The following is a 25,675-nucleotide window of genomic DNA, read 5'->3' as shown; positions in this document are numbered from 1 at the left end:
CCCCATTGGATGATATCCTTGACAGGCTTAAAGCTCTTAAGTTAGCCAATTCATTTATTTCTGACGCCGTTTTCATTTAACCAAGCTAACGGCTAAAAATTCAGGTTTTGCCATTCAGGCACGTAGGGCGCTATGGCTTAAATCCTGGTCAGCTGATGTCACTTCAAAGTCTAAACTTCTCAATATCCCCTTCAAAGGGCATACCCTATTTGGGCCTGGACTGAAGGAGATCATTTCTGATATTACTGGAGGAAAAGGCCACGCCCTTCCCCAGGATAGGTCCAACAAGTTAAGGACCAAACAGACTAATTTTCGTTCCTTTCGAAACTTCAAGAGTGGCGCAGCTTCATCTTCCTCTTCTACAAAACAAGAGGGAAATTTTGCCCAGTCCAAGCCAGTCTGGAGACCTAACCAGGCTTGGAACAAGGGGAAACAGGCCAAAAAGCCTGCTGCTGCCTCTAAGACACCATGAAGGAGTAGCCCCCGATCCGGGACCGGATATAGTGGGGGGCAGACTTTCTCTCTTCACCCAGGCTTGGGCAAGAAACGTCCAGGATCCCTGGGCTCTGGAGATTGTTTCCCAGGGATATCTTCTGGATTTCAAAGCTTCATCTCCAAAGGGGAGATTTCATCTCTCACAATTATCTGCAAACCAGATAAAGAGAGAGGCATTCTTACATTGCGTTCAAGACCTACTAGTTATGGGAGTGATCCACCCAGTTCCAAAGGAGGAACAGGGGCAGGGCTTCTATTCAAATCTGTTTATAGTTCCCAAGAAAGAGGGAACTTTCAGACCAATCTTGGATCTCAAGATCCTAAACAAATTTCTCTGGGTCCCATCCTTCAAGATGGAGACTATTCGAACCATCCTACCTATGATCCTTGAGGGTCAATATATGACTACCGTGGATTTAAAGGATGCTTATCTACATATTCTGATACACAGGGATCATCATCAGTTTCTCAGGTTCGCCTTCCTAGACAGGCATTACCAGTTTGTGGCTCTTCTCTTCGGGTTAGCCACGGCACCAATAATCTTTACGAAGGTTCTAGGCTCCCTTCTGGCGGTTCTAAGACCGCGGGGTATAGCAGTAGCCCCTTACCTAGACGACATCCTGATACAGGCGTCAACTTTTCAAATCACCAGGTCCCATACGGACATTGTTCTGGCATTCCTAAGGTCTCACGGGTGGAAGGTGAACAAAGGAAAGAGTTCTCTCTCACCTCTCACAAGAGTTTCCTTCCTAGGAACTCTGATAGATTCAGTAGAAATGAAGATTTATCTGACAGAGGTCAGGTTGTCAAAACTTCTAACTTCCTTCCATGCTCTTTATTCCATTTCTCGTCCGTCAGTGGCTCAGTGTATGGAGGTAATCGGATTAATGGTAGCGGCAATGGACATAGTTCCGTTTGCCCGCCTACATCTCAGACCACTGCAACTTTGCATGCTCAATCAGTGGAATGGGCATTACACAGATTTGTCCCCTCTATTAAATCTGGATCAAGAGACCAGGGATTCTCTTCTCTGGTGGCTATCTCGGGTCCATCTGTCCAAGGGAATGAGTTTCCGCAGGCCAGAATGGACTATAGTAACGACAGATGCCAGCCTTCTGGGCTGGGGTGCAGTCTGGAATTCCCTGAAGGCTCAGGCTCCTTCCGATAAACATTCTGGAACTAAGAGCGATATTCAATGCTCTTCAGACTTGGCCTCAGCTAGCTGCGGTCAGGTTCATCAGATTTCAGTCGGACAACATCACGACTGTAGCCTATATCAACCATCAGGGGGGGAACAAGGAGCCCCCTGGCAATGTTGGAGGTTTCAAAGATAATTCTATGGGCAGAGGTTCACTCTTGCCATCTCTCAGCTATCCATATCCCAGGAGTAGAGAACTGGGAGGCGGATTTTTCATCCAGGGGAGTGGGAGCTCCATCCGGAGGTATTTGCCCAGTTGATCCAACTTTGGGGCAAACCAGAACTGGATCTCATGGCGTCTCGTCAGAACGCCAAGCTTCCTTGTTACGGGTCCAGGTCCAAGGATCCCAAGGCAGCGCTGATAGATGCTCTAGCAGCGCCCTGGTCCTTCAGCCTGGCTTATGTGTTTCCACCGTTTCCTCTGCTCCCTCGTCTGATTGCCAAGATCAAGCAGGAGAGAGCTTCGGTGATCTTGATAGCCCCTGCGTGGCCACGCAGGACTTGGTATGCAGATCTGGTGGACATGTCATCCTTTCCACCATGGACTCTGCCGCTAAGGCAGGACCTTCTACTTCAAGGTCCCTTCAAACATCCAAATCTAATTTCTCTACGTCTGACTGCTTGGAGATTGAACGCTTGATTCTATCAAAGCATGATTTTTCCGAATCGGTCATTGATACCTTAATTCAGGCTCGAAAGCCTGTCACCAGGAAAATCTATCATAAGATATGGTGTAAATATCTTCATTGGTGTGAATCCAAGGGTTACTCATGGAGTAAGGTCAGGATTCCTAGGATATTATCTTTTCTCCAAGAAGGATTGGAGAAGGGTTTGTCAGCTAGTTCCTTAAAGGGACAGATTTCTGCTCTGTCTATTCTTTTGCACAAACATCTGGCTGAGGTTCCAGACGTTCAGGCGTTTTGTCAGGCTTTAGTTAGGATCAAGCCTGTGTTTAAACCTGTTGCTCCGCCATGGAGTTTAAATTTAGTTCTTAAAGTTCTTCAAGGGGTTCCGTTTGAACCTTTGCATTCCATAGATATTAAGCTTTTATCTTGGAAAGTTCTGTTTTTAGTAGCTATCTCCTCGGCTCGAAGAGTTTCGGAGTTATCTGCTTTACAATGTGATTCCCCTTATCTGATTTCCATGCAGATAAGGTAGTGTTACGTACCAATCCTGGGTTTCTTCCTAATGTGGTATCTAATAAGAATATCAATCAGGAGATTGTTGTTCCTTCACTATGTCCTAATCCTTCTTCAAAGAAGGAACGTCTATTACACAATCTTGATGTGGTTCGTGCTTTAAAGTTTTATTTACAAGCTACAAAGGATTTTCGTCAAACATCTGCTTTGTTTGTTGTCTACTCTGGACAGAGGAGAGGCCAAAAGGCTTCGGCAACTTCTCTTTCTTTTTGGCTAAGAAGTATAATACGCTTAGCTTATGAGACTGCTGGCCAGCAGCCTCCTGAAAGAATTACAACTCATTCTACTAGAGCAGTAGCTTCCACATGGGCTTTTAAACATGAGGCCTCTGTTGAACAGATTTGTAAGGTGGCGACTTGGTCTTCGCTTCATACCTTTTCTAAATTCTATAATTTTTATACTTTTGCTTCTTCGGAGGCTATTTTTGGGAGAAAGGTCTTACAGGCAACGGTGCCTTCCGTTTAAGTTCCGGCCTTGTCCCTCCCTTCATCCATGTCCTAAAGCTTTGGTATTGGTATCCCACAAGTAATGGATGAACCCGTGGACTGGATACACCTTTACAAGAGAAAACAAAATTTATGCTTACCTGATAAATTTATTTCTCTTGTGGTGTATCCAGTCCACAGCCCGCCCTGTCATTTTAAGGCAGGTGTTTTTTATTTTTAAACTACAGTCACCACTGCACCCTATAGTTTCTCCTTTTTTTCTTGCTTGTCTTCGGTCGAATGACTGGGGGAGGAGCTATATAGACAGCTCTGCTGTGGGTGTCCTCTTGCAGCTTCCTGTTGGGAAGGAGAATATCCCACAAGTAATGGATGAACCCGTGGACTGGATACACCACAAGAGAAATAAATTGATCAGGTAAGCATAAATTTTGTTTTTATATAATTTCAAGAGAAGTATAAAGTACCATCCAAAAATAACTTTCACTTTATGCAAGCAAAACATTACTTAAACAAGGTTATTCAAGAGGCCCCAGATTCACTTTTTCCAAAAACATCCGCTTTTAGACCACTCCAAAGCAGCGTCGGGCTCACTATCAGTTATCTATAAAATACTATTATCTTCATTTGAAAAACAGCAGATAGATGAACTATACACTAAATGGGTAAATATTCTACCCTCTGGTGGAGATGACAAAACTATACAAAAAAGTTTGCAGAGTATATACAAAAAAGATGTATCTACATCCATCAGAGAATCACATCTAAGACTTATGCATCCAGGACTACTTGACCCCTAAAAGAGTACAATAATGGAAGAAAGGAATAGAGAATAAGTGCATTAAATGTTCTAAATATAATCCAAATCTTATACACCTAATATTTGCTTGTCCTAGACAGTTACAATTATGGGCGAAGGTGGAATTTCTGTTAACCCGCATTCTTAAAATAAAGGTTCTACTTTCAGAAGTAAATGTAATATTTCTTACTAAACATCCACAGTGGGGCCAAAATACTAGATTCATTCAGATAGCAATTTTGAAAATGAGAACACTGATTTTTAAAAACTGGATTAACAGCAGACTCCCCACAATTAACCAGCTCAAAAATGCGCTGATGAGATATGTGCTTTTGGAAGAGTATGACTATAAAATGTATAATCCAGAAAAACTTGAGAAATATGTTAATGTCTGGGGAAAGTTTGTTAATTATATGGGGATAGACTATAAAAACCAGATAAATCTGATAATACAGGTCAAACAAATCAACTGGAACTAATCCTTTTGGGGGCAGGAGATGGGGGAGGGTCTGGGAGGGGGGGTAGAGGTAGAGACAAAGAGGTTTTTATTTTTCTTTGTTTTTTATGTATTTTTCGTTGGTATGTCCTTTGTCCATAGTTTCTTTAAAACTACTCTATTGATGACAGGATAAATACTTACTTGTTGCTGCTTGTAAAGCCAAATTTTAAAGTCTGCAATTGATTTCTGATTCTTTTTCATTTCTGCATATGTAACTGATAATGGATTTGTAATAAAATTAAAAAAAAAAGTGTCCTAACTTGCCTAAAGCCAAAATGAATTGGCATTTGGGAGGAACTCACCGGAGGGTCAGTCAGCTGGTGACTGCAATAACCAGCTTGCTTTGTCTACACTATTCATCATATAGTGCCAACTAAAAGTGTGAGTTACCCATTTGAGGGTTTTTTAAAACTGCTGTCATACATCTGTCACACAGTCTGCACTATGAGGCGCCCTTTATGCTTTTAATTTTCCTTTCTAGATAGCATACTGAGGTAGGACCCAGAGAATGCATATTATTACTTGAGCACTATATGGCAGCAGTGTTTGCAACACTTGTAATATTATACAAAGAATAATAAAGTTTAGTTTTGACGATTTTGTTTTTATGTATCTAATACTTAAGGACCACAAAATACATTATAATTGAATAAATGTCCAACAGACGCATAATAAAAATACAATGCAATAGCAGTTTGAATTTGAAAAGAGCTGTAGAATATTTTCTGGCAAATTGAAGTTAATACAATTTTGTCTCCCCCTGTATCATGTAACAGCTATCAGCCAATCACAAAATGCATAAATTTCTTTTTAAGGATACGATGAGTCCACGGATTTCATCCTTACTTGTGGGATTACGCCTCCTGGTCAACAGGAGGAGGCAAAGAGCACCACAGCAGAGCTGTATATATAGCTCCTCCATTCCCTCCCACTCCAGTCATTCTCTTTGCCTGTGTTAGTAATAGGAAGAGCTAAAGTTAGGTGTTAGTTTAGATTCTTCAATCAAGAGTTTTTTATTTTTAAAATGGTTCCAGTGAGTACTATTTTATTACAGGGTGTAGCCGTATTCCTTGTCAGCCTCTGGAGCAGAGATACAGGTGGCTTTAAAGCATTGGGAACTGGTGGGATTAATTTCTCACTGCGCCTCCCATACTGTGTGCTGCCCTTCAGATGATGGTCTTAGCATATATTAACTAAGACCCTGTATGTCTCCACAGAACGGCAGGAAGGAAAGAAGACTTCTTAATACTGTGAGACTGTTCATGCTGTCGCTCAGCACTAAGGTATGTGCAGCTTTATTTTCTGGGACAGTACTAGCTCAGAGACAGCTGTAAATTTTATTCATCTGACTTCCTTAATTTAATATACACCTCAGGACTTCTCTATTTAATACAAGGGAAGATGCGGTGGGGGAAGATCAGGATAAGGAGTGCTCAGGATATAAAATGGATGTTATTCCCTTTATTGTTAGAGCGCAGGTAGACTGTGGGCTTGACGCTGGGGACCCTGGTTACAGAGTTACAATATTAAGACTCCGGTGTAGGGGTAGTTGTTTTTAATTGAGGTTCCGGAATATGAGCGTGTTTTAAGGCATTGCTAAGACCGCATGGGTATTATTCAGTAACTTATGCTGGGACATTAGTTTTCGGCATTTTATTAAACAGGAAGTACTAGCGTGTTCGTTAACGCCCACGAAGGGCGGTGTTATCTTCACGCGCTCAGGAAAAGCTGCACAGTTGTTTTTCTGACAAAGTCCCATACGGAGCAGATCAGTGATTTTGCTGGCATTGCTAAGACCGCATGGTAAGATATTGAAGCAAGCGGTCTTGGGCAGTTCGAAACTCGGAGGACAGTAGTCTGAGTAACGAGGGGACAGGTAGGCGTCTCAGCAGAGCTGTTGAGGTGGCAGAGGCTCTTTAGATTAACGGCAGTCTTGCTTTTAAAAGACTTTGGGTTATTCTTTTAAGTCTCATGTTAGAACTACAAGAGTGTGAGTGCTGTTAATTTATGTTAATGAAATTTAAAGGCACAGTTACACGTTATTTTCAGAAGCAGTTTGTCTACAGTCTTATTAGGTTGTTCTATTATTTTTTCTTGCTTATTTTTCTGCAACCCACAACCAAATTTGCTTTGTTGCCATGGAAGATCTTCTGAATGTTACATGTTCCTTATGTTTGAATACCAATGTGGAACCTCCTGTTACTTTTTGTCCCTCATGTACTGAGAGGGCATTACAGTTTAGAGAACAAATGTTTTTTTATAAAGAGTTGACAAAAGCGGATGCTTCTCGGGGTTCTACCGATGAGATACAGAGTATGCCGCAACTTTCTCCCCAAGCATCACAGCCCTTAACGCCTGCTCAGGCGCAGCCCAGTACCTCGCAGCTTCTGCGATTACACTAAAGGACATAGCTGCAGTTATGTCATCTACAATTTCAGAAGCGTTATCTGACTTCCCCGTATTGCAAGGCAAACGCAGAAGGAAGGACACCCACGTGGTCAATACAGCTTCTGATGCTTTAATAGCGATATCAGATGTACCATCACAGGCCTCTGAATTGGAGGTCCTATCTGAAGGCAAACTTTCTGAATCAGAAAACGCCTTGCCACTGACAGATTCAGAAGTGGTTTCCTTCAGGTTTAAACTGGAACACCTCCGCCTGTTATTGAGGTAGGTTTTGGTGACTTTGGACGACTGCAATTCAATTGTAGTTCCCCCAGATAAATTGAGTAAGTTGGACAGATATCTAGAAGTTCCTTCTTATTTGGATGTTTTTCCAGTTCCCAAGAGAACTTCAGAGATTATTGCTAAAGAATGGGAGAGACCGGGTATTCCATTCTCTCCTTCTCCCATTTTCAAGAAGATCTATCCTATAGCGGACGCTATCAGGGATTCTTGGCAGACGGTTCCTAAGGTGGAAGGAGCTATTTCCACCTTAGCTAAACGAACTACTATCCCTATTGAGCATAGTTGTGCCTTCAAAGAGCTTATGGATAAGAAATTAGAGGGTCTCCTTAAGAAGCTTTATGTTCATCAAGGGTTGCTTTTGCAACCGGCAGCCTGCATTGTCACAGTTACGAGTGCGGCTGCTTATTGGTTTGAAGCTCTGGAAGAATCTCTTAAGACTGAGACTTTTTTGGAAGAGATTCAGGATAGAATTAAAGCTCTTAAATTGGCTAATTCTTTTGTTACAGATGCTTCTCTGTAGATTACCAAATTGGCGGCTAAGAGTTTGGGGGTTTCCATCTTAGCACGCAGAGCCTTGTGGCTGAAATCATGGTCTGTGGATGTATCATCCAAGTCTAAGCTTTTGGCTATCCCTTACAAGGGGAACACCCTGTTTGGATCTGACTTGAAGGAAATTATTTCTGACATCACGGGAGGCAAGGGTCATTTCCTCCCTCAGGATAAAAATTCCAAACAGAGAGGTTGACAGAGTAATTTTTGTTCCTTTTGAAATTTTAAGGGAATCCCCCCTTCCTCTTCTTCTAAACAGGAAGGGAGCTATTTGCAAACCAAGTCTACCTGGAGACCCAACCAGGCTTGGAACAAGGGCAAACAGTCCAAGAAACCCGTTGCTGCACCCAAGTCAGCATAAAGGGTTGCCCCCCCGATTCGGGACTGGATCTAGTAGGGGGCAGACTATCCTTCTTTGTCCAGGCTTGGATAAGAGACATTCAGGATCCCTGGGCAATAAATATAGTGTCTCAGTGATACAAACTGGAGTTCAGAAATTCTTCTCCCAGAGGAAGGTTTCTTCTTTCTCGATTGTCTTTAGACCAGATAAAGAGAGAGGCATTCTCACGCTGTGCAAGAGACCTCTCCTCCATGGGAGTGATCTGTCCTGTTCCAATTCAGGAACAGGGACAGGGCTTTTATTCCAATCTGTTTGTAGTTCCCAAAAAAGAGGGAGCTTTCAGACCTATCTTAGATCTCAAGAGTCTAAACAAGTTCCTCAGAGTTCCATCCTTCAAGATGGAAACTATTCGTACCATTCTTCCATTGATCCAGGAGGGCCAATTTATGACAACGGTGGATCTAAAGGAAGCATATCTTCATGTGCCTATCCACAGAGATCATCACAAGTTTCTAAGGTTTGCCTTTCTGGACAAACATTTTCAGTTTGTGGCCCTCCCTTTCGGTCTGGCCACGGCGCCCAGAATTTTCACAAAGGTTCTGGGGTCTTTGTTGGCGGTCCTAAGGCCTCTGGGCATTGCGGTGGGGCCTTATCTGGACGATATACTGATCCAGGCATCATCATTTCAACTGGCAAAGTCCGATACCGAAATTGTGCTTTCCTTTCTGAGAACCCACGGGTGGAAGATAAAGCTGGAAAAGAGTTTGTTGGTCCCTCAGACAAGGGTTTCCTTTCTGGGAACTTTAATCGACTCTGTTTCAATGAAAATTTTTCTGACAGAGGTCAGAAAGCTAAAGATTCTGAACACGTCGAGCTATTCAGTCCAATCCTCGTCCGTTGGTGGCTCAATGCATGGAGGTAATCTGTTTGATGGTAGCGGCAATGGACATTATTCCGTTTGCTCGCTTTCATCTTAGGCCTCTGCAACTAAGCATGCTCAGGCAGTGGAATGGAGATTATACAAATTTGTCTCCTCAAATAAACCTAGACCAGGAGACAAGGGACTCTCTTCTATGGTGGTTGTCACTGGATCATCTGTCCCGGGGGACATGTTTTCGCAGACCCTCATGGATGATAGTGACAACAGATGCCAGCCTGTTAGGATGGGGAGCAGTCTGGAATTCCCTGAAGGCTCAGGGGGTGTGGTCTCAGTCAGAGTCTCTCCTTCTCATCAATATCCTAGAGTTGAGAGCAATATTCAATGCACTTCGAGCCTGGCCTCAGTTAGCCGCGAACCAATTCATCAGGTTCCAGTCGGACAACATAACGACAGTGGCTTACATCAACAATCAGGGGGGGAACATGGAGTTCCTTAGCGATGTCCGAAGTAGCCAAGATAATTCGGTGGGCGGAGGCTCACTATTGTCATCGGCAATTTACATCCCAGGAGTGGAAAACTGGGAAACGGATTTTCTGAGCAGACAGACCTTTCATCCGGGTGAGTGGGAACTCCATCCGGAGATATTTTCAAGCTTGATTCGCAGGTGGGGTCGGCCGGAATTGGACCTTATGGCTTCTCGTCAGAACGGGTCCAGATCCAGGGATCCCCAGGCCGAGCTGATAGATGCCTTGACAGTTCCTTGGTCCTTCAGCCTAGCGTATGTGTTTCCACCGTTTGCTCTTCTTCCCCGGGTGATCGCTTGGATCAAACAGGAGAGGGCATCGGTGATCCTCATTGCTCCGGCGTGGCCTCGCAGGATTTGGTATGCCGATCTGGTGGACATGTCATCTCTGCCGCCCTGGAGGCTTCCATTGAGGAAGGACCTTCTCATTCAGGGTCCCTTCCATCATCCGAATCTAGTTTCTCTGCAGCTGACTGCTTGGAGATTAAACACTTTATTTTGTCCAAGCAAGGTTTTTCTGATTCGGTCATAGATACTTTAATTCAGGCACGTAAGCCTGTTACTAGAAAGATTTACCATAAGATATGGCGTAAATATCTTTATTGGTGTGAATCCAAGGGTTACTCATGGAGTAGGGTAAGGATTCCCAGAATTTTGTCTTTTCTCCAGGAAGGGGTTATCCGCTAGTTCCCTAAAGGGACAGATTTCTGCTTTGTCTATTTTGTTACACAAACGTCTGGCAGATGTTCCAGATGTACAATCCTTTTGTCAGGCTCTGACTAGAATCAGGTCTGTATTTAGACCTATTGCTCCTATGCATTCCATAGATATTAAGTTGTTATCTTGGAAAGTTTTATTTTTGGTTGCTATTTCTTCTGCTCAAAGAGTATCAGAGCTTTCAGCATTACAATATAATTCTCCTTCATGCGGATAAGGTGGTGTTGCGTACTAAACCTGGGTTTCTTCCTAAGGTTGTTTCAGATAAGAACATTAATCAGGAAATTGTGGTTCCATCTTTGTGTCCTAATCCTTCTTCTCAGAAGGAACGTCTGCTACATAATTTAGATGTGGTTCGTGCTTTAAAGTTCTACTTGCAAGCTACTAAGGATTTTTGTCAATCATCTTCTTTGTTTGTGTTTTTTTCAGGGAAACATAGGGGTCAGAAAGCTACGGCTACCTCTCTTTCTTTATGGCTGAAGAGTATCATCCGTTTTGCATATGAGACTGCTGGACAGAAGCCTCCTGAGAGAATTACGGCTCATTCTACTAGGGCCGTTGCTTCCTCATGGGCATTCAAAAATGATGCTTCTGTTGAATAGATTTGCAAGGCTGCAACTTGGTCTTCTCTTCACACTTTTTCTAAATTTTACCTGTCTTGTCCCTCCCATTTTCATTTGTGTACTATAGCTTTGGTATTGTATCTCACAAGTAAGGATGAAATCCGTGGACTCATCGTATCCTTAAAAAGAAAAGGAAATTTATGCTTACCTGATAAATTTGTTTCTTTTTGGATACGATGAGTCCACGGCCCGCCCTGTTTTTTATTAGACAGGTCTTTATTTTGTTAAACTTCAGACACCTCTGCACCTTAGCTCTTCCTAACTTTGGTTGAATGACTGGAGTGGGAGGGAAGGGAGGAGCTATATATACAGCTCTGCTGTGGTGCTCTTTGCCTCCTCCTGTTGACCAGGAGGCGTAATCCCACAAGTAAGGATGAAATCCGTGGACTCATCGTGTCCAAAAAGAAACAAATTTATCAGGTAAGCTTAAATTTCCTTTTATATACTGTGCAGTTTTCACATGCTCAGTAGGAGCTGGAGACTCAAAGTTTGCATATAAAAAGAATTTGCATGTTTTGATAATGGAAGTATATTGAAAACTTTTAATTTTAATTCAATGCTTTATCTAAATTTTGAAACTTTATTTTTTTAAATGTTATGTGTGTTTCTTTGATTACATTCTAGGCGCCTGTCTTCATTAATGTGGGAGGTGAGATACATTGAACACAACACCCGTACATTTAATGAGCCTGGAAGTCCTATTGTAAAAACTGCAAAATTCATCTCAGATGTTCTGCTTCATTTTATCAAGTATGTAAAGCCTAAGAGTTTTTGTTAATAAATAAGTAAATAATTAAAATAGTCATCATCTCAAAACCATTACAGTGATCTATTAGAAGTATATTATTGCTTTTGTAGACATTAAAATAATTGTTTTAAACCATTTAACTGTGGATGATAACACAAGAACGTCATCCGCACTATGCCATTACGTCAGATGACGACCACTTGCTGTCATCCTAGGGGGGCCGCTTTCAGACCTGATTGCAACGCCCTACTCACAGGGGTGGAAATGGCTCAGCAGTTAATGGGTTAGTAGGTTTCTCACATTATGTAGCTTCAGCACTTTTCCACTAACAAGTCAAGCAATTCACTTAAAGGTTGAAAGTTCATCACTTCCAATGTTTTAAGGCTTTTCTCCTTTCTTTAAATATACCCACCACCTTCCAGATCTCTGTAGTTTGTAACAAAGGCATAAGCCAATGCTTGTATAAAGAAATGTCTATACATCTTTGGAATTATGAGAAGTATAAGACTATACTTCCGATCAACATCCTCGAGTCGAGGGCGACCTACAATGCGCTTCTAGCGTGGCCCCAGTTCATTCTGTCTGTTATATCCGATTCCAAATGGACAACATCACAACCGTGGTACACAGAGTTCTGTGGCGATACAGGAGATGTCTAAGATCCTTCTGTGGGCGGAGAGACATCAATGTCAAATATCAGCTAGTCACATCCCAGGTGTAGAGAATGGGGAAGCGGCCTTCCGGAGCAGGCAGACTCTCCTCTTAGGGGAATGGGCTTTAAATTAGTAGGTGTTTCAGCCACTTAGTTCTGATAGTTTTGTTCACGGAACAGAGCACAATGTTTATTTTGAATTAGCAACAATTTCACAATATTAGCCAAACGGTATAGTACTTTTTGTAAATGCTTACAAATTAATTTCATTATATTGTGTTGCTTATGTACAAGTATCTGTCTCTTTTGGGCCAGAAGCTATTATTAATTGCTGTTCCACAATATGCTATCCATGATTTTCCCACTTTATTTATTTAATGTGGTTTAACAGTTCTAACATAACCTTAAGCGAATTTATCCATGAACGAGAGAAAATGTTATCAGTAGTAACTGATAAATATTTAATGTTAATGTTTAGAGAGATGCTACTGAATTTGCATTTTCTCAACCACATGAAGAAGGCAAAAACTTCTTGAATTCAAAGATCTTTATGAAGTCTTCCCCAATATGCTTAGAGTTAAGCCACTGGTAACCATAGTGGGGTTAAGCCACTTATCGCCAATCATAGGGAGCTTGGCTGTGGTACATGTATCCTATTGGCACCTAGGGGAGGGTTAAGCCATGGTGCACAACTTACTGACAACAATGGGGGTGGGGGGTCTTTGTTGTGCATAAGATCCGCCACATATGACAACCGCTATGCTACTTAGTGGTATTTTTTTGTTCTGTTGTTAAAATCACCACATTGACGAAAACCAAGAATTGCGCATGCGTGAAGTGCATGCACGCGCTGGATCGATGCAGAGCATTAATTTGGAGCTCAATATTCAGTTTGGGTGACCTTAGGGTAAAGATGGCTAAGGGGGCCATTTCAAAACAGCCGGAGGAGGACAAGTAAGTGTTTTTTCCAGTAAACTATATGTACATCAAAAATGGGCAACAGTTTTATGTAATAAGCGTTAATTAAAAAATCAAAATAACTTATAACAATTTTTTGGTTGACTTTCCCTTTAAGCGTTTATCATTGAAGTTTCTGTTCTTATTAGCCATATACTCAGCCAGAAGGGTTTTAATAATAATTATCAGCCTTGTCATGTGACTCTCCTTATTTGGTGTTTCACCAAGATGAGGTGGTTTTACGCACGACTTTAGTTTTTTTTCCAAAAGTTATTTCCTCTGCTAATATTAACCAGAAGATTGTATTTCCCTCATTATGTCCTAATCCAAAGTCTTTTAAGGGACATCTACTACATAACTTGGCTGTGGTTAGGGCTTTGAAGTTTTTCCTGCAGGCAACAAAGGATTTTCGACAATCATCTAGTTGGTTTGTTTTGTATTCTGGTAGACATAAGGCAACGTCTGTTTCCCTGTCTTTTTGGTTACGGAGCATTATTCGCTTATTTGGAGGCTGGTCAGCCTTTGAGGATTAGAGCTCATGCTACTCGATCTGTGTCTACTTCTTTGGCCTTCAAGAATTAGGCATCAGTGGAGCAGATTTGCAGGGTGGCCACTTGGTTAACCTTACACACCTATGCCAAATTTTACAATTTTGATGTGTTTGCCACTTTAGAGGCTTCTTTTGTCAGAGGAGTTTTGCAGGTAGTGCTACCTGGTAAATAGGTGTCTGTCTTCTTTTTCCCACCCTCTTTTTCAGCTTGGGTATTCATTCACTTTCACAACCATTAGAAAGAAAATGTAATTAATGCTTACCTGATAAATGTATTTCTTGGTTGTAAGGGAGCCCACAAACCCAGCCAGAATTTGTCTCAGTTATAGTTATACCTCTTTACCCCAGTTATCCCTTTCTTTTTCTACCTTCTCTCTTGATTGGACTATACAAACTATTGGGATAGGTAGGTAAGTATGCAGGGTCCTTAAAGCTCTGGATGGGGTGTCTGCCTCCTCCTGGTGGCCAGGTGAAGTAATTCCCAAGGGTAAGGTCGTGGGCCTTTACAACCAAGAAAGAAATACATATATCAGGTAAGCATAAATTATGTTATATATATATATATATATATATATATATATATATATATATATATATATATATATATATATATATATATATATATAAAAACATGTATGAATTTACCTGATAAATTCATTTCTTTCATATTGGCAAGAGTCCATGAGCTAGTGGCGTATGGGCGTATGGGATATACATTCCTACCAGGAGGGGAAAAGTTTCCCAAACCTCAAAATGCCTATAAATACACCCCCCACCACACCCACAATTCAGTTTAACGAATAGCCAAGAAGTGGGGTGATAAGAAAGGAGCGAAAGCATCAACAAGGAATTGGAATAATTGTGCTTTATACAAAAAAATCATAACCACCATAAAAAGGGTGTGCCTCATGGACTCTTGCCAATATGAAAGAAATTAATTTATCTTATAAATTCTTACATAAATTATGTTTTCTTTCATGTAATTGGCAAGAGTCCATGAGCTAGTGACGTATGGGATAGCAAATACCCAAGATGTGGAACTCCACGCAAGAGTCAGTAGAGAGGGAGGGATAAAATAAAGACAGCCAATTCCGCTGAAAAATGAATCCACAACCCAAATCAAACTTTTTAATCTTTATAATGAAAAAAACTGAAATTATAACCAGAAGAATCAAACTGAAACAGCTGCCTGAAGTACTTTTCTACCAAAAACTGCTCTGAAGAAGAGAAAACATCAAAATTGTAGAATTTAGTAAAAGTATGCAAAGAAGACCAAGTTGCTGCTTTGCAAATCTGATCAACAGAAGCTTCATTCTTAAAAGCCCAGGAAGTAGAAACTGACCTAGTAGAATGAGCCGTAATCCTCTGAGGTGGGGATTTACCCGACTCCAAATAAGCATGATGAATCAAAAGCTTTAACCAAGATGCCAAAGAAATGGCAGAAGCCTTCTGACCTTTCCTAGAACCAGAAAAGATAACAAATAGACTAGAAGTCTTTCTGAAATCTTTAGTAGCTTCAACATAATATTTCAAAGCTCTTACCACATCCAAAGAATGTAAAGATCTCTCCAGAGAATTCTTAGGATTAGGACACAACGAAGGGACAACAATTTCTCTACTAATGTTGTTGGAATTCACAACTTTAGGTAAAAATTTAAATGAAGTCCGCAAAACCGCCTTATCCTGATGAAAAATCAGAAAAGAAAACTCACAAGAAAGAACAGATAATTCAGAAACTCTTCTAGCAGAAGAGATGGCCAAAAGGAATAATACTTTCCAAGAAAGTAATTTAATGTCCAGAGAATGCATAGGCTCAAACGGAGGAGCCTGTAAAGCCCTCAAAACCAAATTAAGACTCCAAGGAGGAGACATTGACTTAATGACAGGCTTGATACGAACCAAAGCCTGTACAAAACAATGAATATCAGGAAGATAAGCAATTTTCTGTGGAACAGAACAGAAAGAGCAGAGATTTGTCCTTTCAAGGAACTTGCAGACAAACCCTTATCCAAACCATCCTGAAGAAACTGTAAAATTCTATGAATTCTAAAAGAATGCCAAGAGAATTTATGAGAACACCATGAAATGTAAGTCTTCCAAACTCGGTAATAAATCTTTCTAGACACAGATTTGCGAGCCTGCAACATAGTTTAATCACTGAGTCAGAGAAACCTCTATGACTAAGCACTAAGCGTTCAATCTCCATACCTTCAAATTTAATGATTTGAGATCCTGATGGAAAATGGACCTTGAGATAGGTCTGGCCTTAACGGAAGTGGCCAAGGTTGGCAACTGGACATCCGAACAAGATCCGCATACCAAAACCTGTGTGGCCATGCTGGAGCCACCAGCAGTACAAATGAACGCTCCATTATGATTTTGGAAATCACTCTTGGAAGAACTACTAGAGGCGGAAAGATATAAGCAGGTTGATAACTCCAAGGAAGTGACAACGCATCCACTGCTTCCGCCTGAGGATCCCTGGACCTGGACAGATACCTGGGAAGTTTCCTGTTTAGATGAGAAGCCATCATATCTATTTATGGAAGCCCCCACATCTGAACTATCTGAAAAACACATCTGGGTGAAGAGACCACTCTCCCGGATGTAAAGTCTGGCGACTTAGATAATACGCTTCCCAATTGTCTATACCTGGGATATGGACCGCAGAGATTAGCCAGGACCTGGATTCCGCCCATGCAAGTATACGAGATACTTCTTTCATAGCTTGAGGACTGTGAGTCCCACCTTGATGATTGACATATGCCACGGTTGTGACATTGTCTGTCGGAAAACAAATAAACGGTTCTCTCTTCAGAAGAGGCCAAAACTGAAGAGTTCTGAGAATCGCACAGAGTTCCAAAATATTGATTGGTTATCTCGCCTCTTGAGATTTCCAAACCCCCTGCGCTGTCAGAGATCCCCAGACAGCTCCCCAACCTGAAAGACTCGCATCTGTTGTGATCACAGTCCAGGTTGGACGAACAAGAGGCCCCTTGAACTAAACGATGGTGATCTAACCACCAAGTCAGAGATAGTCGAATATTGGGATTTAAGAATATTAATTGTGATATCTTTGTATAATCCCTGCACCATTGGCTCAGCATACAAAACTGAAGAGGTCTCATGTGAAAACGAGCAAAGGGGATCGCGTCCGATGCTGCAGTCATGAGACCTAAAACCTCCATGCACATAGCTACTGAAGGGAATGATTGAAACTGAAGGTTCCGACAAGCTGAAACCAATTTCAGACGTCTTTTGTCTGTTAGAGACAAAGTCATGGATACTGAATCTATTTGGAATCCTAAAAAGGTTACCCTTATCTGAGGAATCAAGGATCTTTTTGGTAAATTGATCCTCCAGCTATGCCTTTGAAGAAAGAACACTAGTTGATTTGTGTGAGATTCTGCAGAATGTAAAGACTGAGCAAGTACCAAGATATCGTCCAAATAAGGAAACACCGCAATACCCCGCTCTCTGATTACAGAGAGTAGGGCACCAAGAACCTTTGAAATGATCCTTGGAGCTGTTGCTAGGCCAAAAGGAAGAGCAACAAATTGGTAATGTTGGTCTAGGAAAGAGAATCTCAGGAACTGATAGTTATCTGGATGAATCGGATTATGAAGATATGCATCCTGTAAGTCTATTGTGGACATATAATGCCCTTGCTGAACAAAAGGCAGAATAGTCCTTATAGTCACCATCTTGAATGTTGCTATTCTTACATAACGATTCAAAATTTTTAGATCCAGAACTGGTCTGAAAGAATTCTCCTTCTTTGGAACAATGAACAGATTTGAATAAAACCCCAGACCCCATTCCTGAAAAGGAACTGGCACAATTACCCCAGATAATTCCAGGTCTGAAACACACTTCATGAAAGCCTGAGCCTTTACTTGGTTCACTAGAATGCGAGAGAGAAAGAAACTTCTCACAGGCGGTTTTACTTTGAAACCTATTCTGTACCCTCGAGAAACAATGTTCTGGATCCAATGATTTTGGATTGAATTGATCCAAACATCCTTGTAAAATCTTAGTCTGCCCCCTACCAGCTGCGCTGGAATGAGGGCCGCACCTTCATGCGGACTTGGGGGCTGATTTTGATTTTTTAAATGGCTTGGATTTATTCCAGACGGGAGAAGGCTTCCAATTGGAAACCGTTCCTTTAGGGGAAGGGTCAGGTTTCTGTTCCTTATTCTGACGAAATGAACGATAACGGTTAGCAGCCCTAAATTTACCCTTAGAGTTTTTATCCTGAGGTAAAAAAGCTCCCTTCCCCCCATTGACAGTTGAAATAATAGAATCCAACTGAGAACCAAATAATTTATTACCTTGGAAAGAAAGAGATAGCAACGTTGATTTAGAAGTCATATCAGCATTCCAAGATTTAAGCCATAAAGCTCTTCTAGCTAAAATAGCTAAAGACATATACCTGACATCAATTCTAATGATATCAAAAATGGCCTCACAAATGAAATTATTAGCATGTTGAATTAGCTTAACAATGCTATACACATTATGATCTGGTACTTGTTGCGCTAAAGTTTCCAACCAAAAAGTTGAAGCCGCTGCAACATCAGCCAAAGAAATAGCAGACCTAAGAAGATGACCTGAACATAAATAAGCCTTCCTTAGATAAGATTCAAGCTTCCTATCTAAAGGATCTTTAAAAGAAGTACTATCTGCCGTAGGAATAGTAGTACGCTTTGCAAGAGTAGAGATGGCCCCATCAACTTTGGGGATCTTTTCCCAAAACTCCAATCTATCAGTCGGCAAAGGATACAGTTTTTTAAACCTTGAAGAAGGAGTAAATGAAGTACCCAGACTATTCCATTCCCTAGAAATTACATCTGAAATAGCATCAGGAACTGGAAAAACCTCTGGAATAACTACATGAGGTTTAAAAACCGAATTTAAACGTTTACTGGTTTTAATATCAAGAGGACTAGTCTCCATATCTAATGCAATCAACACCTCTTTTAATAAGGAACCAATATACTCCATTTTAAATAAGTATGAAGATTTGTCAGTGTCAATATCTGAGGCAGAATCTTCTGAACCAGATAGATCTTCATCAGAGATAGATAAATCAAAATGCTGTCGGTCATTTAAAAATTCATCGAATTTATGAGAAGTTTTAAAAGACATTTTCCGTTTATTAGAAGGTGGTATAACAGACAGAGCCTTCTGAATAGAATTAGAAACAAATTCTCTCACATTAACAAGAATATCCTGATCATTAGATGTTGAAGGAACAACAACAGGCAATGGATTACTACTAATGTAAATATTGTCTGCGTTTGAAAGGTTATCATCACAACTAACACAAACTACAGCCGGAGGAACAGTTACCACAAACAGTTTACAACAAATGCACTTAGCTTTGGTAGAACCGACATCAGGCAGCAGGATTCCAGTAGTAGATTCTGATACAGGGTCAGATTGAGACATCTTGCAATATGTAATAGAAAAAACAACGTATAAAGCAAAATGATCAATTTCCTTATATGACTGTTTCAGGAATGGGAAAAAAATGCAAACAAAATAAGCCTCTGGAAACCAGAAGCAAAATGAAATAAAGACTTAAATAATGCCAAGTATGACGCCCACAACTGACAAAATATTTTTTGGCGCCAAGAACGTCTGCAACAAACACGAGTGTCATAGATGACGCAACTACGTGAAAACTCTCGGCGCCAACCAAGATGCCGGGAATGACGAAATTACGTCCACAAACGTAATTCTCGCTCCAAAAATTACGCAATAAATTATAGCATTTTGCGCTCCCGCGAGCCTAACAACCCGCAATTTAGAAAAGAAAGTCAATTTGAAAAATTTTCAGGTAAGAAAAAATGTTTTTTTTTTTTGTTTGTTTTTGTTTTTTAATATGCATTTCCCAAAATGAAACTGACAGTCTGTAAGAAGGAAATATATTGATTAACCTGAATCATGGCAAATATAAGTACAAAACATATATTTAGAACTTTACATATAAAGTGCCAAACCATAGCTGAGGGTGTCTTAAATAAAAGATAACATACTTACCAAAAGACACTCATCTACATAAAGTAGATAGCCAAACCAGTACTGAAACGAGAATCAGTAGAGGTAATGGTATATAAGAGTATATCGTCGATCTGAAAAGGGAGGTAGGAGATGAATATCTACGACCGATAACAGAGAACCTATGAAATAGATCCCTGTTAGGATGACCATTGTATTCAATAGGTAATACTCCCTTCACATCCCTTTGTCATTCACTGCACTCTGAGAGGAACCGGGCTTCAGCATGCTGAGAAGCGCATATCAACGTAGAAATCTAGCACAAACTTACTTCACCACCTCCATAGGAGGCAAAGTTTGTAAATCTGAATTGTGGGTGTGGTGGGGGGTGTATTTATAGACATTTTGAGGTTTGGGAAACTTTGCCCCACCTGGTAGGAATGTATATCCCATACGTCACTAGCTCATGGACTCTTGCCAATTACATGAAACATATATATATATATATATATATATATAATGGAAGAAAGTGGAAAAGCTCAATGGTATATTGCAATAATGTTATACTTTCAATAATAAAATATTTTATTATTTGTTAAAAAGTTGTTTAGTTGTACTTTAAAGGTTCTAATAGTGATTTGTACCTACAGCTATTACAGGGCCAATAGTGATTCATAGGAAAGTGATAAAAGTTAATAATAGATAAAATTAATGGTTTAGGAAAAATGACCTGTTTTATATGGGGTCATCTCGGACTGCGGACTGTTTTTCACCAAATAATTTCTTAAAAAACAAGTAGGCCATTTGCATTTTATCTGTGGATAGTGTTCAAAGAACTGGAATGCATTTATTAGTTTTTGCTTTGTACATTTAAATAAAATCATTATTAGGATGTGGTTACAGTTTTGAAAACATTAGAAAACAATGAAGAATAATTCTCTGAGCTGTTGTGTTCTACTTTGAGAATGAAAAAAAATATATATGCACACCATATATATGCACACAAGCATGTGAATTTAATCATTTATATATGTTTTTCAGTTCTAACACACTTGCAAACTGTAAATTTGAATTTCAAGGCAAACTATAATTCTTTCATAAAGGTGGTTAGAGTCCACTAGTAATTACTCCTAGTAATTCCACTCCTGGCCACTAAGAGGAGGTCAAGATTCACAAAACTCCAAGAACACTTAAACCCTCCCATCTCACTGGTAAACTAGACTTTGCCTCCACAGGAGTAGGGTGTAGAATTGAGGTATTCCAGTGTCTTCATTGAGAGGGGTCCTCAGACCAATTTGAGGCCCATTTCTTCTGTTATGTGTGATCAGTCCACGGGTCATCATTACTTCTGGGATATAACTCCTCCCCAACAGGAAATGCAAGAGGATTCACCCAGCAGAGCTGCATATAGCTCCTCCCCTCTACGTCAGTCCCAGTCATTCTCTTGCACCCAACGACTAGATAGGATGTGTGAGAGGACTATGGTGATTATACTTAGTTTTTATGACTTCAATCAAAAGTTTGTTATTTTAAAATAGCACCGGAGCGTGTTATTACTTCTCTGGCAGAGTTTGAGGAAGAATCTGTCAGAGTTTTTTACTATGATTTTAACCGGAGTAGTTAAGATCATATTGCTGTTCTCGGCCATCTGAGGGAGGTAAAGGCTTCAGATCAGGGGACAGCGGGCAGATGAATCTGCATTGAGGTATGTAGCAGTTTTTATTTTCTGAATGGAATTGATGAGAAAATCCTGCCATACCGTTAAAATGACATGTATGTATACACTTCAGTATTCTGGGGATGGTATTTCACCGGAACTACTCTGTTAAAGGTCACTAATCCTTTTTAATAACTATTTATCATGTTAAACGTTTTTGCTGGAATGTAGAATCGTTTACATTGCTGAGGTACTGTGTGAATAAATATTTGGGCATTATTTTCCACTTGGCAGTTTTTTTGCTTTAATTGTGACAGTTTCGTTTCTCTTCACTGCTGTGTGGGAGAGGGAGGGGCCGTTTTTGGCGCTCTTTGCTACGCATCAAAAAATACCAGTCAGTTACTTTTATATTTCCTGCATGATCCGGTTCATCTCTGATAGATCTCAGGGGTCTTCAAACTTCTTTGAAGGGAGGTAAATTCTCTCAGCAGAGCTGTGAGAATTCTTATAGTGACTGTGAATAAAAACGTTGCTTTGTATTTTTTATGTCAAATTTAATTATTATTATTTTACTAATGGGAACAAACCTTTGCTAAAAGTTTTGTTGTTTTAAAGTTTGATGCTATAACTGTTTTTCAGTTCATTATTTCAACTGTCATTTAATCGTTAGTACCTCTTTGAGGCACAGTACGTTTTTTGCTAAAAAAAAAAAAAAAAAAAAAAAAAAAGATTATAACCAAGTTGTAAGTTTTTTGCTAGTGTGTTAAACATGTCTGACTCAGAGGAAGATATCTGTGTCATTTGTTCCAATGCCAAGGTGGAGCCCAATAGAAATTTATGTACTAACTGTATTGATGCTACTTTAAATAAAAGTCAATCTGTACAATGTGAACAAATTTCACCAAACAGCGAGGGGAGAGTTATGCCGACTAACTCGCCTCACGCGGCAGTACCTGCATCTCCCGCCCGGGAGGTGCGTGATATTTTGGCGCCTAGTACATCTGGGCGGCCATTACAGATAACATTACAAGATATGGCTACTGTTATGACTGAAGTTTTGTCTAAATTACCAGAACTAAGAGGCAAGCGTGATCACTCTGGGGTGAGAACAGAGTGCGCTGACAATGCTAGGGCCATGTCTGATACTGCGTCACAGCTCGCAGAGCATGAGGACGGAGAGCTTCATTCTGTGGGTGACGGTTCTGATCCAAACAGATTGGACTCAGATATTTCAAATTTTAAATTTAAATTGGAGAACCTCCGTGTATTACTAGGGGAGGTCTTAGCAGCTCTCAACGATTGTAACACCGTTGCAATACCAGAGAAACTGTGTAGGTTGGATAAATACTTTGCGGTACCGGCGAGTACTGACGTTTTTCCTATACCTAAGAGACTAACTGAAATTGTTACTAAGGAGTGGGATAGACCCGGTGTGCCGTTCTCACCCCCTCCAATATTTAGAAAGATGTTTCCAATAGACGCCACCACTCGGGACTTATGGCAAACGGTCCCCAAGGTGGAGGGAGCAGTTTCTACTTTAGCTAAGCGTACCACTATCCCGGTGGAGGATAGCTGTGCTTTCTCAGATCCAATGGATAAAAAATTAGAGGGTTACCTTAAGAAAATGTTTGTTCAACAAGGTTTTATTTTACAACCCCTTGCATGTATCGCGCCGATTACGGCTGCGTCAGCATTTTGGATTGAGTCGCTTGAAGAGAACCTTAGTTCATCTACGCTAGACGACATTACGGACAGGCTTAGAGTCCTTAAACTAGCTAATTCCTTCATTTCGGAGGCCGTAGTACATTTAACCAAACTTACGGCTAAGAACTCAGGATTCGCCATACAGGCACGTAGGGCGCTGTGGCTAAAATCCTGGTCAGCTGATGTTACTTCTAAGTCCAAATTACTTAATATACCTTTCAAGGGGCAGTCTTTATTTGGGCCCGGTTTGAAAGAGATTATCGCTGACATTACAGGAGGTAAGGGCCACGCCCTACCTCAAGACAAAGCCAAAGCTAAGGCTAGACAGTCTAATTTTCGTCCCTTTCGGAACTTCAAAACAGGAGCAGCATCAACCTCCACTGCACCAAAACAGGAAGAAGCTGTTGCTCGTTACAGGCAAGGCTGGAAGCCTAACCAGTCCTGGAACAAGAGCAAGCAGGCCAGGAAACCTGCTGCTGCCCCAAAGACAGCATGAACCGAGAGCCCCCGATCCGGGACCGGATCTAGTGGGGGGCAGACTCTCTCTCTTCGCCCAGGCCTGGGCAAGAGATGTTCAGGATCCCTGGGCACTAGAGATCATATCTCAGGGATACCTTCTAGACTTCAAATTATCTCCCCCAAGAGGGAGATTTCATCTGTCAAGGTTGTCAACAAACCAGATAAAGAAAGAAGCGTTTCTACGCTGCGTACAAGATCTGTTAATAATGGGAGTGATCCATCCGGTTCCGCGGTCGGAACAAGGACAAGGGTTCTACTCAAACCTGTTTGTGGTTCCCAAAAAAGAGGGAACTTTCAGGCCAATCTTAGATTTAAAGATTCTAAACAAATTCCTAAGAGTTCCATCGTTCAAAATGGAAACTATTCGGACAATCTTACCCATGATCCAAGAGGGTCAGTACATGACCACAGTGGATTTAAAGGATGCTTACCTTCACATACCGATCCACAAAGATCATCACCGGTATCTAAGGTTTGCCTTCTTAGACAGGCACTACCAGTTTGTAGCTCTTCCATTCGGATTGGCTACGGCTCCAAGAATCTTCACAAAGGTTCTGGGTGCCCTTCTGGCGGTACTAAGACCGCGAGGGATTTCGGTAGCTCCATACCTAGACGACATTCTAATACAAGCTTCAAGCTTTCAAACTGCCAAGTCTCATACAGAGTTAGTTCTGGCATTTCTAAGGTCGCATGGATGGAAAGTAAACGAAAAGAAGAGTTCTCTTTTTCCTCTCACAAGAGTTCCATTCTTGGGGACTCTTATAGATTCTGTAGAAATGAAGATTTACCTGACAGAGGACAGGTTAACAAAGCTTCAAAATGCATGCCGTGTCCTTCATTCCATTCAACACCCGTCAGTAGCTCAATGCATGGAGGTGATCGGTTTAATGGTAGCGGCAATGGACATAGTACCTTTTGCACGCCTACACCTCAGACCTCTGCAATTAGGCATGCTAAGTCAGTGGAATGGGGATTACTCAGATTTGTCCCCTACTCTGAATCTGAATCAAGAGACCAGAAATTCTCTTCTATGGTGGCTTCATCGGCCACACCTGTCCAGGGGGATGCCATTCAGCAGGCCAGACTGGACAATTGTAACAACAGACGCCAGCCTACTAGGTTGGGGCGCTGTCTGGAATTCTCTGAAGGCTCAGGGACTATGGAATCAGGAGGAGAGTCTCCTTCCAATAAACATTCTGGAATTGAGAGCAGTTCTCAATGCCCTTCTAGCTTGGCCCCAATTAACAACTCGGGGGTTCATCAGGTTTCAGTCGGACAACATCACGACTGTAGCTTACATCAACCATCAGGGAGGGACAAGAAGCTCCCTAGCAATGGTGGAAGTATCAAAGATAATTCGCTGGGCAGAGTCTCACTCTTGCCACCTGTCAGCAATCCACATCCCGGGAGTGGAGAACTGGGAGGCGGATTTCTTGAGTCGCCAGACTTTTCATCCGGGGGAGTGGGAACTTCATCCGGAGGTCTTTGCCCAAATACTTCGACGTTGGGGCAAACCAGAGATAGATCTCATGGCGTCTCGCCAGAACGCCAAACTTCCTCGCTACGGGTCCAGATCCAGGGATCCGGGAGCGGTTCTGATAGATGCTTTGACAGCACCTTGGAACTTCGGGATGGCTTATGTGTTTCCACCCTTTCCGCTGCTTCCTCGATTGATTGCCAAAATCAAACAGGAGAGAGCATCAGTGATTCTAATAGCGCCTGCATGGCCACGCAGGACTTGGTATGCAGATCTAGTGGACATGTCATCCTGTCCGCCTTGGTCTCTACCTCTAAGACAGGACCTTCTGATACAGGGTCCATTCAAACATCAAAATCTAACTTCTCTGAAGCTGACTGCTTGGAAATTGAACGTTTGATTTTATCAAAACGTGGTTTTTCTGAATCGGTTATTGATACCCTGATACAGGCTAG

At 41.3% G+C, this 25,675-nt stretch overlaps 1 protein-coding gene across 1 annotated transcript in view; it reads left to right on the top strand.

The window, feature by feature from the left end:
- The window catches only part of PHIP (pleckstrin homology domain interacting protein), a gene marked incomplete in the record, with an annotated part of 1,163,892 nt that overhangs the window by 889,632 nt on the left and 248,585 nt on the right, over positions 1 to 25,675 (top strand). The window contains 1 exon segment of the mRNA XM_053710468.1: positions 11,578 to 11,703. Coding sequence (XP_053566443.1) covers positions 11,578 to 11,703 — 126 coding nt within the window.

This window comes from Bombina bombina, chromosome 4, assembly GCF_027579735.1.
Source record: "Bombina bombina isolate aBomBom1 chromosome 4, aBomBom1.pri, whole genome shotgun sequence".
NCBI classification, from domain to species: domain Eukaryota; kingdom Metazoa; phylum Chordata; class Amphibia; order Anura; family Bombinatoridae; genus Bombina; species Bombina bombina.
This window is presented reverse-complemented; position numbering and strand designations above follow the sequence as displayed.